Source organism: Neoarius graeffei, chromosome 23 (genome assembly GCF_027579695.1).
Source record: "Neoarius graeffei isolate fNeoGra1 chromosome 23, fNeoGra1.pri, whole genome shotgun sequence".
NCBI classification, from domain to species: Eukaryota; Metazoa; Chordata; class Actinopteri; order Siluriformes; family Ariidae; genus Neoarius; species Neoarius graeffei.
The window spans coordinates 40,838,566-40,861,297 of NC_083591.1; the positions used below are offsets into that span (position 1 = coordinate 40,838,566).

The 22,732-nt window shown below is 40.4% G+C and overlaps 1 protein-coding gene across 1 annotated transcript in view; it reads left to right on the forward strand.

Annotated features, from left to right (window-relative positions):
* Positions 1-22,732, forward strand: part of LOC132871725 (receptor-type tyrosine-protein phosphatase S-like) — a 328,962-nt gene that overhangs the window by 301,306 nt on the left and 4,924 nt on the right. The window contains exons 22-29 of the mRNA XM_060906174.1: positions 452-571; positions 1,240-1,394; positions 3,812-4,097; positions 8,423-8,601; positions 11,511-11,637; positions 13,677-13,802; positions 17,291-17,445; positions 20,542-20,677. Coding sequence (XP_060762157.1) covers positions 452-571; positions 1,240-1,394; positions 3,812-4,097; positions 8,423-8,601; positions 11,511-11,637; positions 13,677-13,802; positions 17,291-17,445; positions 20,542-20,677 — 1,284 coding nt within the window. The remainder of the gene's footprint in view (positions 1-451; positions 572-1,239; positions 1,395-3,811; positions 4,098-8,422; positions 8,602-11,510; positions 11,638-13,676; positions 13,803-17,290; positions 17,446-20,541; positions 20,678-22,732) is intronic.

Genomic DNA, 22,732 nt, shown 5'->3' on the forward strand with positions numbered 1-22,732 from the left:
AGTGTGAATGGTTGTCTGTGTCTATGTGTCAGCCCTGTGATGACCTGGCGACTTGTCCAGGGTGTACCCCGCCTTTCGCCCGTAGTCAGCTGGGATAGGCTCCAGCTTGCCTGCGACCCTGTAGAAGGATAAAGTGGCTACAGATAATGAGATGAGATGAGACATTCACAAACAAAAAGTACCGAAATGTATCAAAACAATTCATTGATTTCCTCATGAGTGAGATTTATGTCACGGTTTTGGTTCTCCATGTCCTTGATGTAGCTCGTATCTCGTATAAAAAATACAAGTGGTGTATTTCCCAGTAAAACACTCATGTCCATATCATATACTATACTATGTTTGTATATTGTATTTACAGTAGATACATCTGTGTTTATCTTTATGTACACATTGTGTCTAACACTTTGTGTATGTTTGTGATTAAAGGCTGTTGTCTGTCTCTTTGTAGATAAAGTGTGATCAGTACTGGCCCAGCAGAGGCACAGAAACGTACGGCTTGGTGCAGGTCACTCTGCTGGACACCATGGAGCTTGCCACGTTTTGTGTACGGACGCTCTCACTGCACAAGGTGATCAGAATGTATCCTATATATTAAATAATATGTAACTATGCAGTCGATAATAGAATAAGGTTGAAAAAAAACCTCTACAAAATATCTTTAGATTTCATGTTGTTTTCTTGCATGAAAACAATCATCCCATTAACCAATCTGTCTCCCCGCCATTTTCCTTATCTCTCTATCCCTGTCAATCTTACACTGTCTGCTTTCAGTTCCGTGAACAGGTGATATTTCTTTCTACTCCCTGCCTGTCTCACATTCTCGACTCGAAGCTCCTTCTCCGTGACTCGCTGTCTAAATTAATCTCAGTAGTTGACATTCTCTGTGTTTCTCACCACAGCTTTTCTCCAGAGACTTGGAGACTTAGGCTCTATAATTACCTTCTTCCCTCATGGAGAGTGTATTACATATCAGGCTTCTCTCTATCTCTCTCTCACACACACACACACACACACACACACACACACACACACACACACACACACACACACACACGTGTACACACACACAAAGGAATCACCCACATTTGGTCTTTGTGGTTGACTTCACATGTATTGCATCTTACAGAGGGAAAAAGACAGGAAATAGACAACATTATTTTCATTTTCCTTTCCCTATTATTTATTAGTTTTAAACTCTTTTGCCTTTGTGTCTCTGTCTATCTTGCTGTCTCTCAGAGTGGCTGTAATGAGAGGAGAGAGGTGAGACAGTTCCAGTTCACAGCATGGCCTGATCACGGTGTACCCGAGTATCCCACTCCATTCTTGGCTTTCCTGCGCAGAGTTAAAGCCTGTAATCCTCCAGATGCAGGGCCTATCATCGTTCACTGCAGGTCGGTATACGGGTCGTGAGCTCACACACACACCATCCATTTTTATGGGTTTCAGTGTTATTTGGCTTTAGTCATAGGCCATTTAGGGATGGTAGTTCGGTGGTTAGGGATCTGGGCTACAGTTCAGAAGGTTGTAAGTTTTAGTCCTGGTTCCTGCCAAGCTGAGATTGTTGAGCCCTTGAGCCAGGTTTTTGCCCTTCAACTGCTCAGCTAAAATGCCAGTCACTTTGGATAAAAGTGAAAAAATAAACTTTCTTAACATCTGTGCTTCTGTCAATTAGTTTTAGTGTTGTAGGACTTTTGTTCATATTTTCAGTATGGCTCGATTACCTTCAGGATGTACAGTCCTAAAATTGCACATGTATATGTGTATACACCAATCAGCCATAACATTAAAACCACTGACAGCTGAAGTGAATAACATTGATTATCTCATTACAGTGGCATCTGTCAAGGGGTGGGGTATATTACGCAGCAAGAGAACAATCAGTTCTCGAAGTTGATGTGTTGGAAGCAGGAAAAATGGGCAAGCGTAAGGATCTGAGTGACTTTGACAAGGGCCAGATTGTGATGGCTAGATGACTGGGCCTATCTGAGCATCTCCAAAATGGCACATCTTGTGGGGTGTTCCCGGTATTCAGTGGTTAGTACCTACCAAAAGTGGTCCAAGGATCCAAAAGACAACCGGTGAACCGGCAACAAGGTCATGGATGTTGAAGGCTCATTGATTCGCATGGGGCACGAAGGCTTGCCCATATGGTCCAGTCCCACAGAAGAGCTACTGAAGCACAAACTGCTGAAAAAGTTAATGCTGGCTCAACAGTTTGTGCTTCAGTAGCTCTTCTGTGGGATTGGACCATATGGGCTAGCCTTCGTGCTCCACACAAATCAATGAACCTTCGACACCCATGACCCTGTCGCCGGTTCACCATCTGTCCTTTGGATCCTTGGACCACTTTTGGTAGGTACTAACCACTGCATACCGGTAACACCCCACAAGATGTGCCATTTTGGAGATGCTCAGACCCAGTCATCTAGCCATCACAATCTGGCCCTTGTCAAAGTCGCTCCTCCTTACACTTTCCCATTTTTCCTGCTTCCAACACATCAACTTCGAGAACTGACTGTATTCTTACAGCCTAATATATCCCACCCCTTGACAGGTGTCATCGTAACAACGTAATCAATGTAATGCACTTTACCTGTGAGTGTTTTTAATTTCATTACTGTGGTGTATATGTAGTATTTATCCACTGTATGGATGTACTTATTTGTGTATGAACAAATCCTTCACATGGTGAAATTTAGACATTTTCTATACACATTCTGAAAAACTGCAGCTGGTCCTGAAATGAAATCCTTTTTATTTTAAGAGTTCTAATAATTCTGTTGTCATCGCTATATTATCTCAACTGGAATTGAGTTCTAATTATCCTGAGCCATGCCCTTCTCTACATTTGTAATCTGCTTAATCTTCTTCTTCTTTCGGATGTTCCCGTTACGGGTCACCACAGCAGATCTAATCCGCATATTTGATTTGACATAAGGTTTACCCTTCCTAACGCAACCCTCCCAAACTATCCGGGCTTGGGACTGGCACTAAGTGTACAATGACTTGTGCAACCCCAGTAGCTGGGTATTTTAACTAATCTGCATGTCTTTGGGGGAAACTGGAGCACCCGGAGGAAATCCACGCAGACACAGGGAGAACATGCAAACTCCACACAGAAAGGCTCCCTTTGGCCGTGAGGTTCAAACCCGGAACCTTCTTGCTCTGAGGCAACAGTGCTAATTACTACACCACCGTGCCACTTTGCAATCTGCTTAATCTACTTGAAATAATTACAATTTATCAAAGTATTCTATACGCTTGCAGTTGAAAATGTATAATTTTCTTCCTTAACACAGCACATCATTGTATTTGTTTGGTCAAAACCTGATTGTATTGACATTTTTGGCTACCAGAATTTAGCCACAGACACATCCAAAGGGTTTTTCCAGACTGGCTCTGATATATATATATATATATATATATATATATATATATATATATATATACAGTCTGGTTTTGGACTTGTGTCTCTCCACTGCAGACTCCATACCACAAAAAGCGTATTATCTTTCAGCATATTTCCCAGAAGTAATTTTAAGAATAGACAACCTTTAGATCTGTAATGTGGCCTCTAATAAGGATTAAATAGAAAGTAAGATGTTGATTTCTTCTCCTCTTTCAGAAGCTTATAATATCTCCTCCTCTGTCTTGCTCTGTTTGTCTCTCTGATCTTTACAATGTGTGGTTGATTAACTCAGCTGGATCTTGTCTCTGGTCATGGATTGTGTCTTTGGAGAATTTATTATACATCACGCACACACAGTGAGAAGTTAGAATGATCCTGAGAATGATCTTTCTCTCTCAGTGCGGGTGTGGGACGTACAGGCTGCTTCATCGTGATTGATGCCATGCTGGAGCGTATCCGTCACGAGCGCACTGTGGACATCTATGGTCACGTGACTCTGATGCGCTCTCAGAGGAATTACATGGTGCAGACGGAGGATCAGTACAGCTTCATCCATGAGGCCCTGCTGGAGGCTGTCACCTGTGGCAACACTGAGGTGGCAGCACGCAGCCTCTACTCCTACATGCAGAAACTGGCACAGGTGGAAAATGGCGAGCACGTCACCGGCAGAGCACTGGAGTTTAAGGTACAGACATCATGTCAAATGTCAAAGCTGTATAACTAGATATAGCTCATATCCATTAGAATGAAATGTCATGTCTTCAGGACCATGGTGTGACACATAACAATACAGGAGCATGGTACACAGGACTACACAGAGTGCAAATAAGTAAGGAAAAACACATGACAGACTATAAACAAAAACAATGCAGGTTGATGCGGCATGACGTGCAAGCGCAGCATTATTCTTGTATAACTGAGCAGTCTGGAGTGTGTTATTTCACTTATACCATAGTGATTTGCCAATGATTACAATGTCCAAAAACATTAATTATCAGTGGCGTTCGACACTATCGATCATGAGATTCTCCTTAGCTGTCTGGACAGCCATCTTGGAATTCCAGACACCTGCCTTAACTAGATCAGGTCATACCTTGAGGGGAGATCCTTAAAAGTGGGTATCGATGGCATCAAATCAGAACTGAAAGACCTGAAGTTTGGAGTACCACATGGATCTGTTTTGGGTCCTAAACTCTTTACTATGTACATTTTGTCTCTTGGTGACATTGCCCAAAAGCATGACGTCAACAGCCATCTGTATGCTGATGACTGTCAACTGTACTCTTCTCTGGTGAAGGCCCAAATGGAGTGCCTGCTGGCTGATATTCATCAATGGATGTCAGCCAACAAACTGAAACTCAACAATGACAAGACCGAAGTTCTTGTCATCGCAGGTCCTTGACGCAGTCTTGATCGGTTCGAGCTATCTCCTCTGATGGTCAGCCAGAAACCCGTTGCTCTTACTAACTCTGTCTGTATTTTAGGATGTGATCTGGATAATGCAGTGACTCTAAAGGAGAATATCAAGAACATCTCAAAGACCTGCCTCTTTAAGCTAAACAACATGTTTAAAGTTTACCATTGCATTAGTGAGGAGGCTACCAAGATCATGGTAAACATGATGATAACATCAAAGTTAGATTACTGTAATGGTATCCTCTATGGTCTGCCAGCTTCTAGTCTTAACTACCTGCATGCTATACAGAAGTCGTCTGCGTGATTTATCACCCGGATTGGCAAGTACGATCGTGTTGCATCTGTAATCAAAGTTCTCCATTGGTTGCCTATCAAAGGAAGGATCGACTATCAAGTCTTGGTTACTGTACACAAGTCACTTTATGGATCCTCGCCATCATACCTTACAGAACTTCTCCACAAGGGACCAAACAAAGGCACAAGAGCAGATGGCAACAATGATCTCGTCATTCCAAGATTCAAATGCAGTACTTTTGGTGGAAGGACATTTAAGTACACTGGCCCTAAATTATGGAATGCACTTCCAAAGAACTTAAAGAACATAACCAATCTCAAACAGTTCAAAAAATACCTTAAAACTCATCTCTTCAGAATGGCTTATGAATAACTTATTGTTATGATTTTACATGTGTACAGGGTCTTGCAAAAGTATTCATCCCCCTTGGTGTTTGTCCTGTTTTGTTGCATTACAAGATGGAATTAAAATGGATTTTTGGAGGGTTAGCACCATTTGATTTACACAACATGCCTACTACTTTAAAGGTGCAAATTGTTGTTTTATTGTGACACAAACAATAATTAAGATGAAAAACAGAAATCTGGAGTGTGCATAGGTATTCACCCCCTTTCGTATGAAACCCCTAAATAAGAGCTGGTCCAATCAATTCACTTCATAAGTCACATAATTAATTGATTAAGATCCACCTGTGTGCAATCAAAGTGTCACATGATTGATCACATGATGTCTGTATAAATCAACCTGTTCTGGAAGGACCCTGACTCTGCAACACTACTAAGCAAACAACATGAAAACCAAGGAGCCTCCAAACAGGTCAGAGACAAAGTTGTGGAGAAGTATAGATCAGGGTTGGGTTATAAAAAATATCCCAAACTTTGAATATCCCACAGAGCACCATTAAATCCATTATAGCAAAATGGAAAGAATATGGCACCACTACAAACCTGACAAGAGAAGGCCGCCCACCAAAACTCACAGACCGGGCAAGGAGGGCATTAATCAGAGATGCAACAAAGACACCAAAGATAACACTGAAGGAGCTGCAAAGATCCACAGTGGAGATGGGAGTATCTGTCCATAGGACCACTTTAAGCCGTACAGTCCACAGAGCGGGGCTTTATGGAAGAGTGGCCAGAAAAAAGTCATTGCTTAAGAAAACATGTTTGGAGTTTGCCCAACAGCATGTGGCAGACTCCCCAAACACATGAAAGAAGATTCTCTGGTCAGATGAGACAAAAACTGAACTTTTTGGTCATCATGTGTGGCGGCATGTGTGGTACAAATCCAACACTTCCCATCACCCTGAGAACACCATTCCTACAGTGAAGCATGGTGGTGGCAGCATCATTTTGTGGGAATGTTTTTCCATCTGCAGGGACAGGAAAGCTGGTCAGGACTGAAGGAAAGATGGATGGCACTAAATACAGGGCAATTCTGGAGGAAAACCTGTTTGAGTTGGCCAGAGGTTTGAGACTGGGATGAAGGTTCACGTTCCAGCAGGACAATGACCCTAAACATACTGCTAAAGCTACACTGGAGTGGTTGAAAGGGAAACATTTAAATGTCTTGGAATGGCCTAATCAAAGCCCAGACCTCAATCCAGTTCAGAATCTGTGGCATAACTTGAAGATTGCTGTACACCAACGCAACCCATCTAACTTGAAGGAGGTGGAGCAGTTTTGCCTTGAGGAATGGGCAAAACTCCCAGTGGCTAGATGTGCTAAGCTAATAGAGACATACCCCAAGAGACTTGCAGCTGTAATTGCAGCAAAAGGTGTCTCTACAAAGTATTGACTTTGGGGGGTGAATACCTATGCACACTCCAGATTTCTGGGGTTTTTTTTCTTTTTCATCTTAATTATTGTTTGTGTCACGATAAAACAACAATTTTCACCTTGAAAGTGGTAGGCATGTTGTATAAATCAAATGGTGCTAACACCCCAAAAATCCATTTTAATTCCAGCTTGTAATGTGACAAAACAGGACAAACACAAAGGGGATGAATACTTTTGCAAGACACTATATATATATATATATATATATATATATTTTAATTTATTTTAATTGTGCACAGTCAACTTCAATTATTATTAGTGTCAAGTGCCATAGAGTGATAGATATGGCACTATCTAAATTTGTCCATTTATTATTATTCATAATATCCATCAATCAGGGTACAGCTGGAAAATAAGACACATCTTCTGACCAACCAGATTCAAGCATTCAACTGTGCTGTAGTATAAATGATGATGATAATGTACGATAAATACAAAGGACAATAAATACATAGAACAGTATTGGATTGGAAAAAAGAGGACAAAGTATTTGTAAATGGTAGGCTCTAGACTATCATACACTTGGAGAAAAGTGTAGCAGGAAGATCAGTGTCTCTTTGCAGCATGTTTGCAGAGATGGTCATACAAAGGTTGGATGTTAGGAAGGGTTTGATAAGACCAGGAGGGTGTTGGAGGCAGCAGTGTGTTGAGAAGTCTGACTACCTCAAGGAAGAAGCAATTATGAAGTCTGGATGTAGGCGCACGGATGCTCAGGTTACCTTCTGCCAGATGGCAGAAGGGTGAAGAATCATAGAGGGATGGGGGGGGGGGGGGGGGGGTCATTTGCAATTCTGGTGGCCTTGCAAATGCTGCATTTGGGGTAGGATGTGTTAATGGTAGAAGGATATTAACTTCTTGTGCGACTTGAGTTCTAGGATGTTAAGATGATTTTTTTTTTTTACAAAAACCTTGAAAATCTGATCTAAATATTGAACTTGTTTTTTTAGTGATCAAACTTTTTAAAAGTGGCATTTGTCATTTTTTTAAACATGCTTCTAAACCTGTAAAAACATAATCATTCATCTAAAAACTGATTTGAAATATGGAATGAAAACTAACTCGTTTGTTCATTTTTGGCTCCTGTTTCATTATTTCTGGCCCAGAAATCTGAAGTCTGACTCCGGTACGAACAGCTGCTCAGCGCTAACTGACAACTCACGAGTCATAAGTAGTTTTAACAAAGGGAGTGGGGTTGGTTCGGGAAATTGCGGAAGCTTGTCAATGTTTTCCGTGCCGTTCTCCTTTCAGGCAAAATTACAAACTGCCCCTTTAAATTGGTAAACAATTCATTTTAAGCTATATTGATACTAATGAATAAGATGGTACTTGTTTAGCCATTTGATTTTCATCATTTGAGCCACTTTTAGTCACAGTCTTCTCCATCCACCTTTATTTTTTCAGACTTTGTGCTGTTTAATCTAGTTTGTTGAACACTAAACATGTTTTCTTTTCTTTTCATAGCGCCTGGCGAACACTAAAGCTCACACCTCCAGGTTTGTGACGGCCAACCTGCCCTGCAACAAGTTCAAGAACAGGCTGGTAAACATCATGCCATATGAGACCACCCGCGTGTGCCTGCAGCCAATCAGAGGCCTCGATGGCTCGGACTACATCAACGCCAGCTTTATTGATGGATACAGGTAGAACATAACACTGCTTTGGACTTAATTAACTTTTTATATTGGCTTGTTTTTGTGAGGTAATGATGTCTGCTTAATCTGTGTACAATTGAAGAGTAGGATTTCTAGGGACCATTAGAAATTCCTCACTCTCCTCAAACTGTATACATACTCCATTAGTTTCACTAGTTAATAAACAACATGCTTTGAAATGAATAACTAAAGCTGAGTTTAAGTGGCTAAACGTGATATGTAATACCCTACATTGCCAATCCAAAGTTTTTAAACACCTTTTTTTTTTGCGTTTTAATCATTATTAGTGCTAAACAAATGGTACAGAATGGCATTTTAATAAGAGGAATATTAAGGCAAAGATTCCCAAACTAGGGGTGGGGTTGCTTGATATTTATAACTTGAGAGAAACTCATCATACTCTCCTCTTTTTTATTATTCATTTCTGTTACAAATTAATATTGCAAATATCACTCTAACTATGAAGATGGAGTAAATGTGCTATTATTTTGAAACGTTATTAGGAATCACATTAAAACAAGCCATATTTAAATTATAGCAATATAGTATATTGTTGTTAAAGGGGACATATTATGAAAATCTCACTTTTTCATATACATTAATGTGCATATACGTTTGGGTATCTGGGTTGCCTATCAACCCACATACTCTGAAATAAGACACACATGCCCCTTTTCCACCAAAGCAGTTCCAGGGCTGGTTCGGGGCCAGTGCTTAGTTTGGAACCGGGTTTTCTGTTTCCACTGACAAAGAACTGGCTCTGGGGCCAGAAAAACCGGTTCCAGGCTAGCACCAACTCTCTGCTGGGCCAGAGGAAAGAACCGCTTACGTCAGCGGGGGGGCGGAGTTGTTAAGACCAACAACAATAACAAGACCGCGAAAGATCGCCATTTTTAAGCGACGAGAAGCAGCAGCTGTACAAACGCGAAGTCATCCATTATTATTATTGTTGTTGTTGCTGCTGCTGCTGCTGCTTCCGTGTTGTTTTTGCTTCGATATTCGCGCCAAGGTTTATGCAAACGTAGCGACGTAACTGACGTATACAGCGACGTAATGACGTATACAGCGACGTAATGACGTAGCTCCGTGAGCTATGGAAAAGCAAACTGGTTCTCAGCTGGCTCGCAAGTTGAACTAGTTGTGAACCAGCACCAGCACTGGCTCCGAACCAGCCCTGGAACTGATTTGGTGGAAAAGGGGTAACTGTCAATTTCTTTTGGGTTGCCGGTTTAAGAAAACATGTTCTTCAATAAGCTGTTCAAATGCAGCTCCTCTTTCTATGTCACAAGGGGAGCTCAAAAGGATGATGCTACGCCCTCATCTGAATACCTCCACTCATGGCTTGAGAACTGCCTTTGTGAATGAATATTCATGAGGGAAGTGTTACCTGATTGACTGGTGAAAGAGGGGGAGGGATGAGCAGTGGCTCATTATCATTTAAAGGAACAGACACTCAAACCAGCCGTTTGAACAGGGCTGTTTAGACAGGGTGAGAAGGGGGCTGTGGTGCTTTATTCTTGTGGTATTTTGACCAAAGCATGTCGCAGATAAGTTATTAAGACCTCTGGGAACTGTCTCAACTTGAAGAAAAGGGGTATAATGTCACCTTTCAACCTTTGTATTTAAATGTGAACTGGCCAACTCACAGATCCTAAATGGGCTCTAAATGTGTGGTTTATGAAATAAAGGTAAGTCAGTTTGATGGCACATCAAAGAAGATGCATTTTAATGCAAATTATATATAAAATGTATTGCAAGTGCCTAATTAGAGCAGTCCAGATGTTAACCTTTTTCCAAATACCACCTCATTGTTTCCATTAAAATAAAATGCTATTGTAAGCCATTTCTCAATTTACACACCTATTCTTTTTTCCATTTCCTAATTACAAAATACTTGACATGACTGTTTTACCAAAATGTTAAAGGAATAGTCCACCGTACTTCCATAATGAAATATGCTCTTATCTGAATTGAGACGAGCTGCTCTGTACCTCTCCGAGCTTTGCGCGACCTCCCAGTCAATCAGACGCGCTGTCACTCCTGTTAGCAATGTAGCTAGGCTCAGCATGGCCAATGGTATTTTTTGGGGCTGTAGTTAGATGCGACCAAACTCTTCCGCGTTTTTCCTGTTTACATAGGTTTATATGACCAGTGATATGAAACAAGTTCAGTTACACAAATTGAAACGTAGCGATTTTCTATGCTATGGAAAGTCCGCACTATAATGACAGGCGTACTAACACCTTCTGCGCGCTTCGACAGCGCACAATGCGCTGTCGAAGCGCGCAGAAGGTGTTAGTACGCCTGTCATTATAGTGCGGACTTTCCATAGCATAGAAAATCGCTACGTTTCAATTTGTGTAACTGAACTTGTTTCATATCACTGGTCATATAAACCTATGTAAACAGGAAAAACGCGGAAGAGTTTGGTCGCATCTAACTACAGCCCCAAAAAATACCATTGGCCATGCTGAGCCTAGCTACATTGCTAACAGGAGTGACAGCGCGTCTGACTGACTGGGAGGTCGCGCAAAGCTCGGAGAGATACGGAGCAGCTCGTCTCAATTCAGATAAGAGCATATTTCATTATGGAAGTACGGTGGACTGTTCCTTTAAAATGAAGCATAATTATGTATACCGATATGACATATTTAATTAATGTATAGTCATTTCAGTTCCTGCCAAATGGTACAATAAGAAATTATCTGTAGACATATAAAACTTAATCATAAACTGATTTACAGATTAAATAACATTGTATAGAGTGTTCTTGCTCATTAGTATACAAGGTCACACCCTCTCCTTTTATTCCACATCTGCTGTGTTCCGAACATGTTGGCGTTTATGCCAGGGTTTAATGTATTCTGATTGTGTATCACCATGTTTCCCTCTTTTAGGCAGCAGAAGGCATACATCGCGACACAAGGTCCTTTAGCGGAGACCACAGAGGATTTCTGGAGGATGCTGTGGGAACACAACTCCACCATCGTGGTCATGCTCACCAAACTGAGAGAAATGGGGCGGGTGGGTGACGAACTGCAACACACCTTAGAAACTTAGAAATTAACCTGAAATTTAGTGCTTTAATTTAGTTCGAAGCTGACATACGGATGTGATTTAGATTAAATAAGCAAAATCATTAATATGCTTTCATGCTTTGTGTTGAAATTTCATTATAATGATTGAACCTTGTTATGTTGATGCTTTTACTTTGAATTGTGTTTGAATAAAATAAGGGAACTCTATCAGTAGATATCACCCCATATCCTGTTCATTAATTTGTAATATTTTATATTCTAGCGTGTGTGTGTGTGTGTGTGTGTGTGTGTGTGTGTGTGTGTGTGAGAATAGGAATGAGGCAGAATATATTCCACCATTTTATACTGGTCATAATAGTCTTAGTCATACGAACTATAATAATTATACTATATTATATTATTATCCTGGAAACCCTATATTACATTGAAACGAGTACAAAGACAACATATCAAATGCTGAAAAGAAGAAATTTTACTGTTTTTCAAAAAATACAGTATATACTCATTTTGAATTTAATGCCAGCAACATGTTTCAAAAAAAATGGGACAGGGACAACAAAAAGACTGGAAAAGTAGCATAATGCTGCAAAAAAAAAAAAACACCTAGTGGAACTTCTCACAACTAAATAGGTTAATTGGCAACAGGTCAGTAACATGATTAGGTATAAAAAGAGCATCCCAGAGAGGTGGAGTCTCTCAGAAGCTCTCAGAAGTAAAGATGAGGAGGGGTTCACTGCTCTGTGAAAGACTGTGTGGGCAAACAGCACAATGATTTAAGAATAGCATTCCTCAATGTAAAATTGCAAAGAATTTGGGGATCACATCATCTGTGGTACATAATATCATTAAAAGATTCAGAGAATCTGGAGAAATCTCTGTATGCAAGAGACAAGGCTGAAAACTGGCATTGGATGCCTGTGATCTTCAGGCCCTCAGGCGACACTGCATTATAAGCAGACACGTTTCTGTAGTGGAAATCACTGTATGGGCTCAGGAACACTTCAGAAAACCATCGTCTGTGAAAACAGTTCATTACTGCATCCACAAATGCAAGTTAAAACCAGATATAAACAATATCCAGAAACACCGCCACCTTCTCTGGGCCTGAGCTCTTTTACGATAGACTGAGGCGAAGTGGAAAATTGTCCCGAGGTCTGACGAATCAAAAGTAGAAATTATTTTTAGAAATCATGGACACCACGTCCTCCAGGCTAAAGAGGAGAGGGACCATCCGGCTTATCAGTGCACAGTTCAAAAGCCAGCATCTATGATGGTATGAGGGTGCATTAGTGCACATGACATGGGTAGGTTGTACATCTGGGAAGGCATCATTAATGCTGAATGATATATACACGTTTTGGAGCAACATATGATGCCATCCAGATGACTTTGTTTTCAGAAAAGGCCTTGCAAACTACATTCTGCACATATTACTACTTCATGGCTCAGTAGTAAAAGAGTCTGGGTGCTAAACTGGCCTGCCTGCAGTCCAGACCTGTCTCCCATTGAAAACATTAGGTGTGTTATGAAACGAAAATTACGACAAAGGAGACCCTGAACTGCTGAACACCTGAAATTGTGTATCAGGGAAGAATGCGACAACATTTCTCTTTCAAAACTACAGCAATTGGTCTCCTCAGTTCCCAAACATTTACAGAGTGTTGTTAAAAGTAGAGGTGATGCAACACAGTGGTATACACCTGTCCCAACTTTTTTGAAATGTGTTGCTGACATCAAATTCAAAATGAGCATATATTTTTCAAGCAACAATTCAGTTTCAACATTTGATATGTTGTCTTTGACTATTTTCAATAAAATACAGGGTTTCCATGATTTGCAAATCATCACATTCTGTTTCTATTCATATTTTACACAGGACTGGATTGTAGGATCTTTCTATATTTTTAAAGTTTTCACTTTGAGTCATAATTTTAAAAGTACAGTGTGTAAGACTTAAGTATGTCTGTAGTGTCAAGTGTGCAAAATCCAGTTTTGATTCATCTTTATGTCTGTGTGAATATACAGGAAAAATGTCACCAGTACTGGCCTGCAGAACGCTCTGCTCGCTACCAGTACTTTGTGGTGGACCCCATGGCTGAGTACAACATGCCTCAGTATATCCTGAGAGAATTCAAAGTTACAGATGCAAGAGTGAGTACTGCATGGCACAAAGAGAGTAATATACAAACATTTCTGTATCAGAATAATGATTTTTTTTAAAAATCTACACTGCCAATCAAAAAAATTAAAGGAGAACTGAAGTCATTTTTTAAACTTGCTTTATTTCTTAATTAACGTGTTATTCAATTACATTTTCGGTTTTAGCAACCTTATATCGTAACTCGTATTGGCAACTAATTGCAATTAAATATTATACTTATCGGCCTATTCGGTTTTTAGCCATGTTGAATTTAGTTCGTTTGGTCCACGACAGGTGTCACTTATCCGCGCGATCTTCATGAGACTTGTGTGAGACTTCGAAACGTGAAGTTTCAGCCAGGTGTCAAATGTTACACAAAATTAAATATTCCAGAAAAAAAAGTTTGTATCTGAGCGTCATATTAGATAAGAGAGCACTTTTCAGATTAAAAAAGAAAACATAATGAAGGCCACTGGGTTTTGGTGCAAAATTAAGTCGCAAGTGTGACAAAGTGTCCAGAAGAACTGTGGCTGGTTCTGTAAGATCTCATCTCATCTCATTATCTCTAGCCGCGTTATCCTGTTCTACAGGGTCACAGGCAAGCTGGAGCCTATCCCAGCTGACTACGGGCGAAAGGCGGGGTACACCCTGGACAAGTTGCCAGGTCATCGCAGGGCTGACACATAGACACAGACAACCATTCACACTCACATTCACACCTACGGTCAATTTAGAGTCACCAGTTAACCTAACCTGCATGTCTTTGGACTGTGGGGGAAACCGGAGCACCCGGAGGAAACCCACGCAGACACAGGGAGAACATGCAAACTCCGCACAGAAAGGCCCTCATCGGCTACGGGGCTCGAACCCGGACCTTCTTGCTGTGAGGCGACAGCGCTAACCACTACACCACCGTGCTTTCATCTCAGTAACTTTTTTTTTTAAAAGCAAAGGGTCGTCTCACACCAAATATTGACTTTGTTTCATTTATTATGGCTTACTGCTGTTTATAGTATTTTTACATGCGAAAATCGGAGATTTTTGCAAGGATGTTGATCTGTCCGTTTGTTGGTGCTCTTGCGTAATCATTTCTTGACCAGTCTTCAACAAAGAAGTGACAACTAGTGACGACTCACTAGGGTCACACAAAGACATCATTAGTTTTTGGTGGCTCAAGATCAAAGGTCAAGGTCACCAAGGTCAAATCTTGTAAAAACACCTAATCGGCCATTTCTTCTGTTCTTTGTGATTTTTGCAAGTATCGTGCTCTGCACGACTTTTCTTTTTTTTTACGTTGAAACATTTCATTTCTTTATTTTTTAAGTCATTTTAGTCTACAGCTTTTCTTTACATGTGCCGAAGACTTTTGCACAGTCCTGTGTGTATGTATGTGTGCTATTAGAGTGAAGAAAAACAGGCTCAACAGTTTCCATTTAGACCTGCAAGAAAATAAAAAACACTTCTTGTTTCTCAGTTTACACAGGTTTTTCAGTTTTCTCAGGTTACACATGCCTATTCTATTATTTGTGTGCTTTTTTTTTTTTTAATTATAGATCTTTGAAAATTTGCTTGCTTTAGCACAGATGCTAAAAATTTGGGGGCTTTTTGGCTCCCAAATATCATTACTCTGGGTTCACTTATGTTATGTAAGGAATAAAACACAACAGGACGTGGTATATTCTAGGAAAATAATCAACGACAGAAGCAGAGTTACTGTTATCACTGTAAAGTTGATCAAAACATGTTTTATTCCTCTTGTATCACAGCACATTGCCACTGCAATGGCACTACAATATTCAGTTTATTATTGACCTGCATGCCAGGCTTTTTAACTGCTTGTAGTTCATCTATGGGGCAGGTTCCAGTTATCACTTGGGTTATAACAATTATTTAACAGTTATTCACTGAAGGTGAAGTGAAGATCAGTGAATAATAAACGAGACTTCATCTCGGTTATTATTCACCGATATTCACTGAGCCTGAGGCAGATAATTGTTTTAGTATAAATACACAAATGATTCCATCCATCCATTATCTGTAGCCGTTTACCCTGTCCTACAGGGTCGCAGGCAAGCTGGAGCCTATCCCAGCTGACTATGGGCGAGAGGCGGGGTACACCCTGGACAAGTCGCCAGGTCATCACAGGGCTGACACATACAGACAACCATTCACACTCACATTCACACCTACGGTCAATTTAGAGTCACCAGTTAACCTAACCTGCATGTCTTTGGACTGTGGGGGAAACCGGAGCACCCGGAGGAAACCCACGCGAACACGGGGAGAACATGCAAACTCCACACAGAAAGGCCTTCATTGGCCGCTGGGCTCGAACCCAGAACCTTCTTGCTGTGAGGCGACAGTGCTTACCACTACACCACCGTGCCGCCCTACACAAATGATTATTTAAAAAAAAATTTAAAATCATCTTCAAAAAAATTTATAAAAGCAGCATGCACGCACAGTGGTGTAGTGGTTAGCGCTGTCGCCTCACAGCAAGAAGGTCCGGGTTCGAGCCCCGTGGCCGGCGAGGGCCTTTCTGTGTGGAGTTTGCATGTTCTCCCCGTGTCCGTGTGGGTTTCCTCCGGGTGCTCCGGTTTCCCCCACAGTCCAAAGACATGCAGGTTAGGTTAACTGGTGACTCTAAATTGACCGTAGGTGTGAATGTGAGTGTGAATGGTTGTCTGTGTCTATGTGTCAGCCCTGTGATGACCTGGCGACTTGTCCAGGGTGTACCCCGCCTTTCGCCCGTAGTCAGCTGGGATAGGCTCCAGCTTGCCTGCGACCCTGTAGAACAGGATAAAGCGGCCACAGATAATGAGATGAGATGAGCATGCACGCAAACTTGTCATTTATCTATGCCAACTCACATAAAATACTTTGTTTTGAAAGAGATAAAATAAATCACAATTCCACCTTACCTTTGAATAGTTTTAGACCAAACTTCATAGTGCTTTTAGGAACAGCATTTTCTTTCATCATTTGTAATTCTTCCTCACTTACAGTGATGAAGTGATTGGCTGCCATTTTGCCAAGTCACTCGAAATAGTCCGAATCTCTCGACCAGTCAGCATGCGTGATTTTCTATGATCGCTGGTGTATTTATACTAAAATCAGTTGTTAAACTGGTAACCTGCAGCTTCTTGTGTTACCAAGAAACCAGAAAGCACAAAGTCCTCTGTCCTGAAGACTGTCCCCTGATGAAAAACGTCTCTTTACACAAAGCTTCACCAGATCAATAATTACACGGTATAATCCTCAGAGCTGCCGTTATAGAAAATGAATCAACACCTTTTGGCTGATTAGATTTGAGAATCCAACAGTGCTGTGGGATAAATATATGATAATTATATGTTAAAGCGAAGAAATGGTACAAAAAAGCTGACACAGATTACGGATCTTCTTTGTCAGGTATTTGAAAAATACATGTTCATGTTTTGTCAACTGTTTTATCATCTTCTCATAGTGCGTATGTTCTGCTCTGTGTTTCTCTCTGAAGGATGGACAGTCGCGGACAGTCAGGCAGTTCCAGTTCACTGACTGGCCTGAACAGGGAGTGCCAAAATCAGGAGAGGGGTTCATCGATTTTATTGGGCAGGTGCACAAAACCAAGGAGCAGTTCGGGCAGGACGGACCAATCTCTGTCCACTGCAGGTTTGTTGTAGTACTGGATAGATCTGTTATGTAGCACTGTCCTGTCTCTCGGAGATAACTTGGATCTTATTCAAAAGGTCACGGGTGCAATCTCTGCTGATGGTTACTGCTGCTGTGCCCTTGGAAAAAAGCACTTGACATCATGTGAATCCAGAGCATCAGCACATGCAGCTGCTTAAATATAGGTGTCCTCAGAGATCACAGTAGTCACGTGACACGGCTGAAACTTCAACCTGAATTCTAGCTGTAGTCCATAAATCTGTACTGGTTTAGAAGTTACCTATGATCAAGTACAAAGTAAAAAAATATATATACAGTGGGGAAAATAATTATTTGATCCCCTGCTGATTCTGTAAGTTTGCCCGGTTACAAAGAAATGAGCGGTCTATAATTTTATGGTACTTTTATTTTAACAAATAGAGACAGAATATCAACAAAAAGTCCAGAAAAAAACATGCATAAAGGTTATAAATTCAATCGTATTTGATCGAGTGAAATAAGTATTTGGTCCGTAAGCAAAACACGACTTAGTACTTGGTGGAGAAACCCTTGTTGGCAAGCACAGAAGTCAGATGTTTCTTGTAGTTGGTCACCAGGTTTGCACACTTCAGGAGGGATTTTGGTCCACTCCTCTTTACAGATCCTCCCCAAATTCTGAAGGTTTCAAGGCTGTCGGTTGGCAACTCAAAGTTTCAGTTCCCTCCACAAATTTTCTATAGGATTAAGGTCTGGAGACTGGCTAAGCCAGTCCACGACCTTAATGTGCTTCTTCTTGAGCCACTCCTTTGTTGCCTTGGCCGTATGTTTTGGGTCATTGCCATGCTGGAAGACTCTGACTGAGAGAAGGAAGTTCTCTTCCAAGATCTTACGGCACATGGCCCTGTCCATCGGCCCACATGGCCCTGTCCATCGGCCCCTCAATGCGGTGAAGTCGTCCTGTACCCTTAGCAGAGAAACAGCCCCAAAGCATAATGTTTCCACCTCTGTGCTTGACGGTGGGGATGGTGTTCTTGGGATTGTATTCAGCATTTCTCTCCCTCCAAACATGATGAATTGAGTTGATGCCAAAGAGTTCAATTTTGGTCTCATCTGACCACATCACTTTCTCCCAAGCCTTCTCTGAAAACTGTTTACTGTATTATTATTTACTGTTTGATCTCAAACGCAATAAGAAGGCAAGAAACTCATCCACTAATTAACTTTTGACAAGGCACACTGGTTAATTGAAAAGCATTCCAGGTGATGACCTCATGAAGCTGGTTAAGATAATGCCAATAGTGTTCAAAGCGTCATCAAGGTAAATGGTGGCTACTTTGAAGAATCTAAAATATGAAACAAATTTAGTTTTTGAACACTTTCTTTTTGGTTCCCGCATAATTCCGTACTGTATGTGTTCCAGATGTTATTTTAGTTTTGATGTCTTCAGTATTGTTCTACACTGTAGAAAATACAAAATACAGAAAAACATATGAATGAGTCGGAGGTGTAGAAACTTTTGACTGGTACTGTGGATTAAAATGACCGGGCGTATACTCCTACCCAATGGTGAACTGTTACTATTAGAGCTGGGACTTCAGCTCAGCCAAAACTTAACCAGACACCAAAAAAGCAACAAGGCAAAGGATTTTACAAGGGATTAGCATCAGGCTGCCAGGTCGCTCCATTGTGTGTAGTTGTCGATGTTGATTTTAAAAGTAACAAAGTAAATTACATGGGGAAATGAATACTTAAGTATGAGTGAAAAATACTGTAGCGAGCGTGCAGCGTGGAAGAAATGTCTGGAGACAGAAATCTTAGTTTCTCGGTTGTTAGCCTGTGCTACTTGCTCTCGATAGCACTGGCTTGACCGCTTTATTAGCATTCGCTAACACTACTGATGAACGCTACACCGGCTGGAAGGTGACTTCACTGCTGTGCTGACGGCGCCGACTCGCAGTTAAGCTCGTGTTGGCCTTCGAGAAGGCTTAGGGTGATACGTTTTTGGTCCCTCCCACTATAAATCAAAATCTGATTGGTTAATTCATCTGTCACTTCCTACATAAACATACACTGCTATGGCCTTCTGTCCTGGCAATGAAGTCCTAACCAGTGAGTGAGCCAGCTCTAAACTCTTCTCAGCCGAGAGACAACAAACAAAAAAATCTCACTGGATAACTCGGTTTTAATGTTTTCAGGACAGTAACCCTTTCATTTCTGAAGCAAATTTGATAGAAAATGAGGCCAAATTAGAATGAGAAGAGAATAATTATAATGAAATTATGAAAGTAATGAAAGAATGAAAGAAATTAAATATAACATTTGAAATGCTGATATGTTTGGGCCTTCTCTGAAGGCCTAGAAGGCCCTGACAGTTCCCCTCTGCTCCTACCCAGAATATTCACTTTAAAGCTGCATTAGTGTCACGCAATAAAAATCACCAGTGCAGTGCAGTGCAGACAGTTTTGGAAATGCTTTGCACACAGGTTAGTGTTTTATAGTCACTACCACATAGAAATATGGTGCAGTGTGAGAAAGTTTTGCTTCTGCGAATGCCACAAGTGCGAATCGATCCAGTATATTAGCTGTATTAGTATAGCAGCTAATTCATTTATTTGTGTCTACATTTTAATAGTGAGTTGATTAACTTCTTGCACCATATTCTGCTTTATGCATTGAGATTACTGATGTTATTCTGTAGAACAGATGCATTTATAGCCATAAGTATAAGAAAATGTCTTTGCCTCAAATTCCATTGCACACAAAAAGCCAACGTGGCAATTTGGCACCTCCGATCTTGGTGGTTATTATATTTACTGCAGAGGGTTTTTTTTTTTGAGAATGTTTAATACGGATCAGTGGAACATCCTGACGAAAAATGACAAGGCCTCTAATGGGCAAAAGAAGGGTCAGGATAATGCCTGCATGAGCCGCTGCCTTACATTAGAGCAACTAATTAATCAAATCAGAGTGATTCATTAAGCAGGAGTCAACCTTCTCTTCCACTTCCTTTTTTTCATCACACCTCATCTGTCTCATTTGCTTGACTCATACTCCACACACACTGTTTTTCACTGTGTGGTTGATCTCTCTCTCTCTCTCTCTCTCTCTCTCTCTCAGTGCGGGCGTGGGTAGGACGGGTGTGTTCATCACTCTCAGTATCGTGCTGGAGAGGATGCGTTATGAGGGAGCTGTGGACATCTTCCAAACAGTCAAAATGCTGCGTACACAACGACCAGCCATGGTGCAGACGGAGGTAAAACAAAGCCTCTTTCAAATCCTTATTACAAAAAAATACTACATACTATATACTGTATATATTCATAATTATTCTATCCACGTTCACTGGATATGAGCAGTCGCACGCTCTGATTGGCTACTCTACTACTAGGATATCAGCTCATATGCCGTGAGTAGAGAAAAACAAAATGACAGCGCACGTTGCTGAACCAACTGAGGACGAAATAAAAACTACTTGAAAACAAAACCCCAAAACATACCAAAAAAAAAAGCGCAACAAAATATGGAATAAAAGTATTTGATGGTAAGAACGTATTTTTTTTTTATATTTCAAGAATTATGATTACAGCATTTTTCACAAATTGCTACTGTCATTTCGCCAGTTTGTTTACATTCTAAGTGGAAATGATTTTGTTGGACATTTTGTATAAAGTTTTTATTTATCGAATTTGCAAGGAAATAAAAATGCTCTGTTTCTCAAAATCCAGTGAATGTGGATAGAGTAAAACAGTCTGTGCATCGTTGGCTATCCCTTATCAAATAGAAGTATACTTCAAGTTGATTTTAGTAAGTATTATTAAGTAAAGTTAAAGTATATTTCCTTAAATATACTTTTGTGTACCAAGTATACAGATGTACTTACAGTATACTTGTAAGTAAACTAATCTAATACTTCTTGGGACTAAATTGTCCCACTTTTAGTTTATAAAAAGGATACTTTAAGTCTAAGAGAAGTAAACTTTGAGTATACAACTAGTATTTTTTTTTTATTTTGTACTGCAAGTATACCACAAGTAAACTTATATACTAATAGTTTACTAGTTCTATACTTGTAGTCCACTCTTTAGTTTACAAAAGCATACTTCATAGTATACTGGAAATATACTATGAGTTTACTTGTTTTATACTTCTAGTCCACTTTTTAGTTTACTAAAGTATACTTTATAGCATATAGGAAATATACTATTAGTTACTGGTTATATACATCTCGTCCACTTTTTTAGTTTTGAAGTATACTGCAATTACCCTTCTAGGTATACTATTAGTTTTCTAGCCCTAACCCTTACCTCATGCACACTACCAGTAGACAACTTAAGTGTTTTGTACCTTCAGTTACAATGAAGTTATAAAGGTAAGAATTCACAAAATAACAACAGATACTCAGGATTAAGAACATATTCATTTTCTTTAAAAATCAAAATTTAAAGCATAAAAAAAATTATTATCCCACTCAGGAGAAATTAAAAAAAAAAAACTTATATGGAACCACAGACATACAACCCTGATTCCAAAAAAGTTGAGACAAAGTACAAATTGTAAATAAAGACGGAATGCAATAATTTATAAATCTCAAAAACTGATATTGTATTCACAATAGAACATAGACAGCATATCAGATGTCGAAAGTGAGACATTTTGAAATTTCATGCCAAATATTGGCTCATTTGAAATTTAATGACAGCAACACATCTCAAAAAAGTTGGGACAGGGGCAATAAGAGGCTGGAAAAGTTAAAGGTACAAAAAAGGAACAGCTGGAGGACCAAATTGCAACTCATTAGGTCAGTTGGCAATAGGTCATTAACATGACTGGGTATAAAAAGAGCATCTTGGAGTGGCAGCGGCTCTCAGAAGTAAAGATGGGAAGAGGATCACCAATCCCCCTAATTCTGCGCCGACAAATAGTGGAGCAATATCAGAAAGGAGTTCGACAGTGTAAAATTGCAAAGAGATTGAACATATCATCATCTACAGTGCATAATATCATCAAAAGATTCAGAGAATCTGGAAGAATCTGTGTGTAAGGGTCAAGGCCGGAAAACCATGCTGGGTGCCCGTGATCTTCGGGCCCTTAGATGGCACTGCATCACATACAGGCGTGCTTCTGTACTGGAAATCACAAAATGGGCTCAGGAATATTTCCAGAGAACATTATCTGTGAACACAATTCACCGTACCATCCGCCATTGCCAGCTAAAACTCTATAGTTCAAAGAAGAAGCCGTATCTAAACATGATCCAGAAGCGCAGACGTCTTCTCTGGGCCAAGGCTCATTTAAAATGGACTGTGGC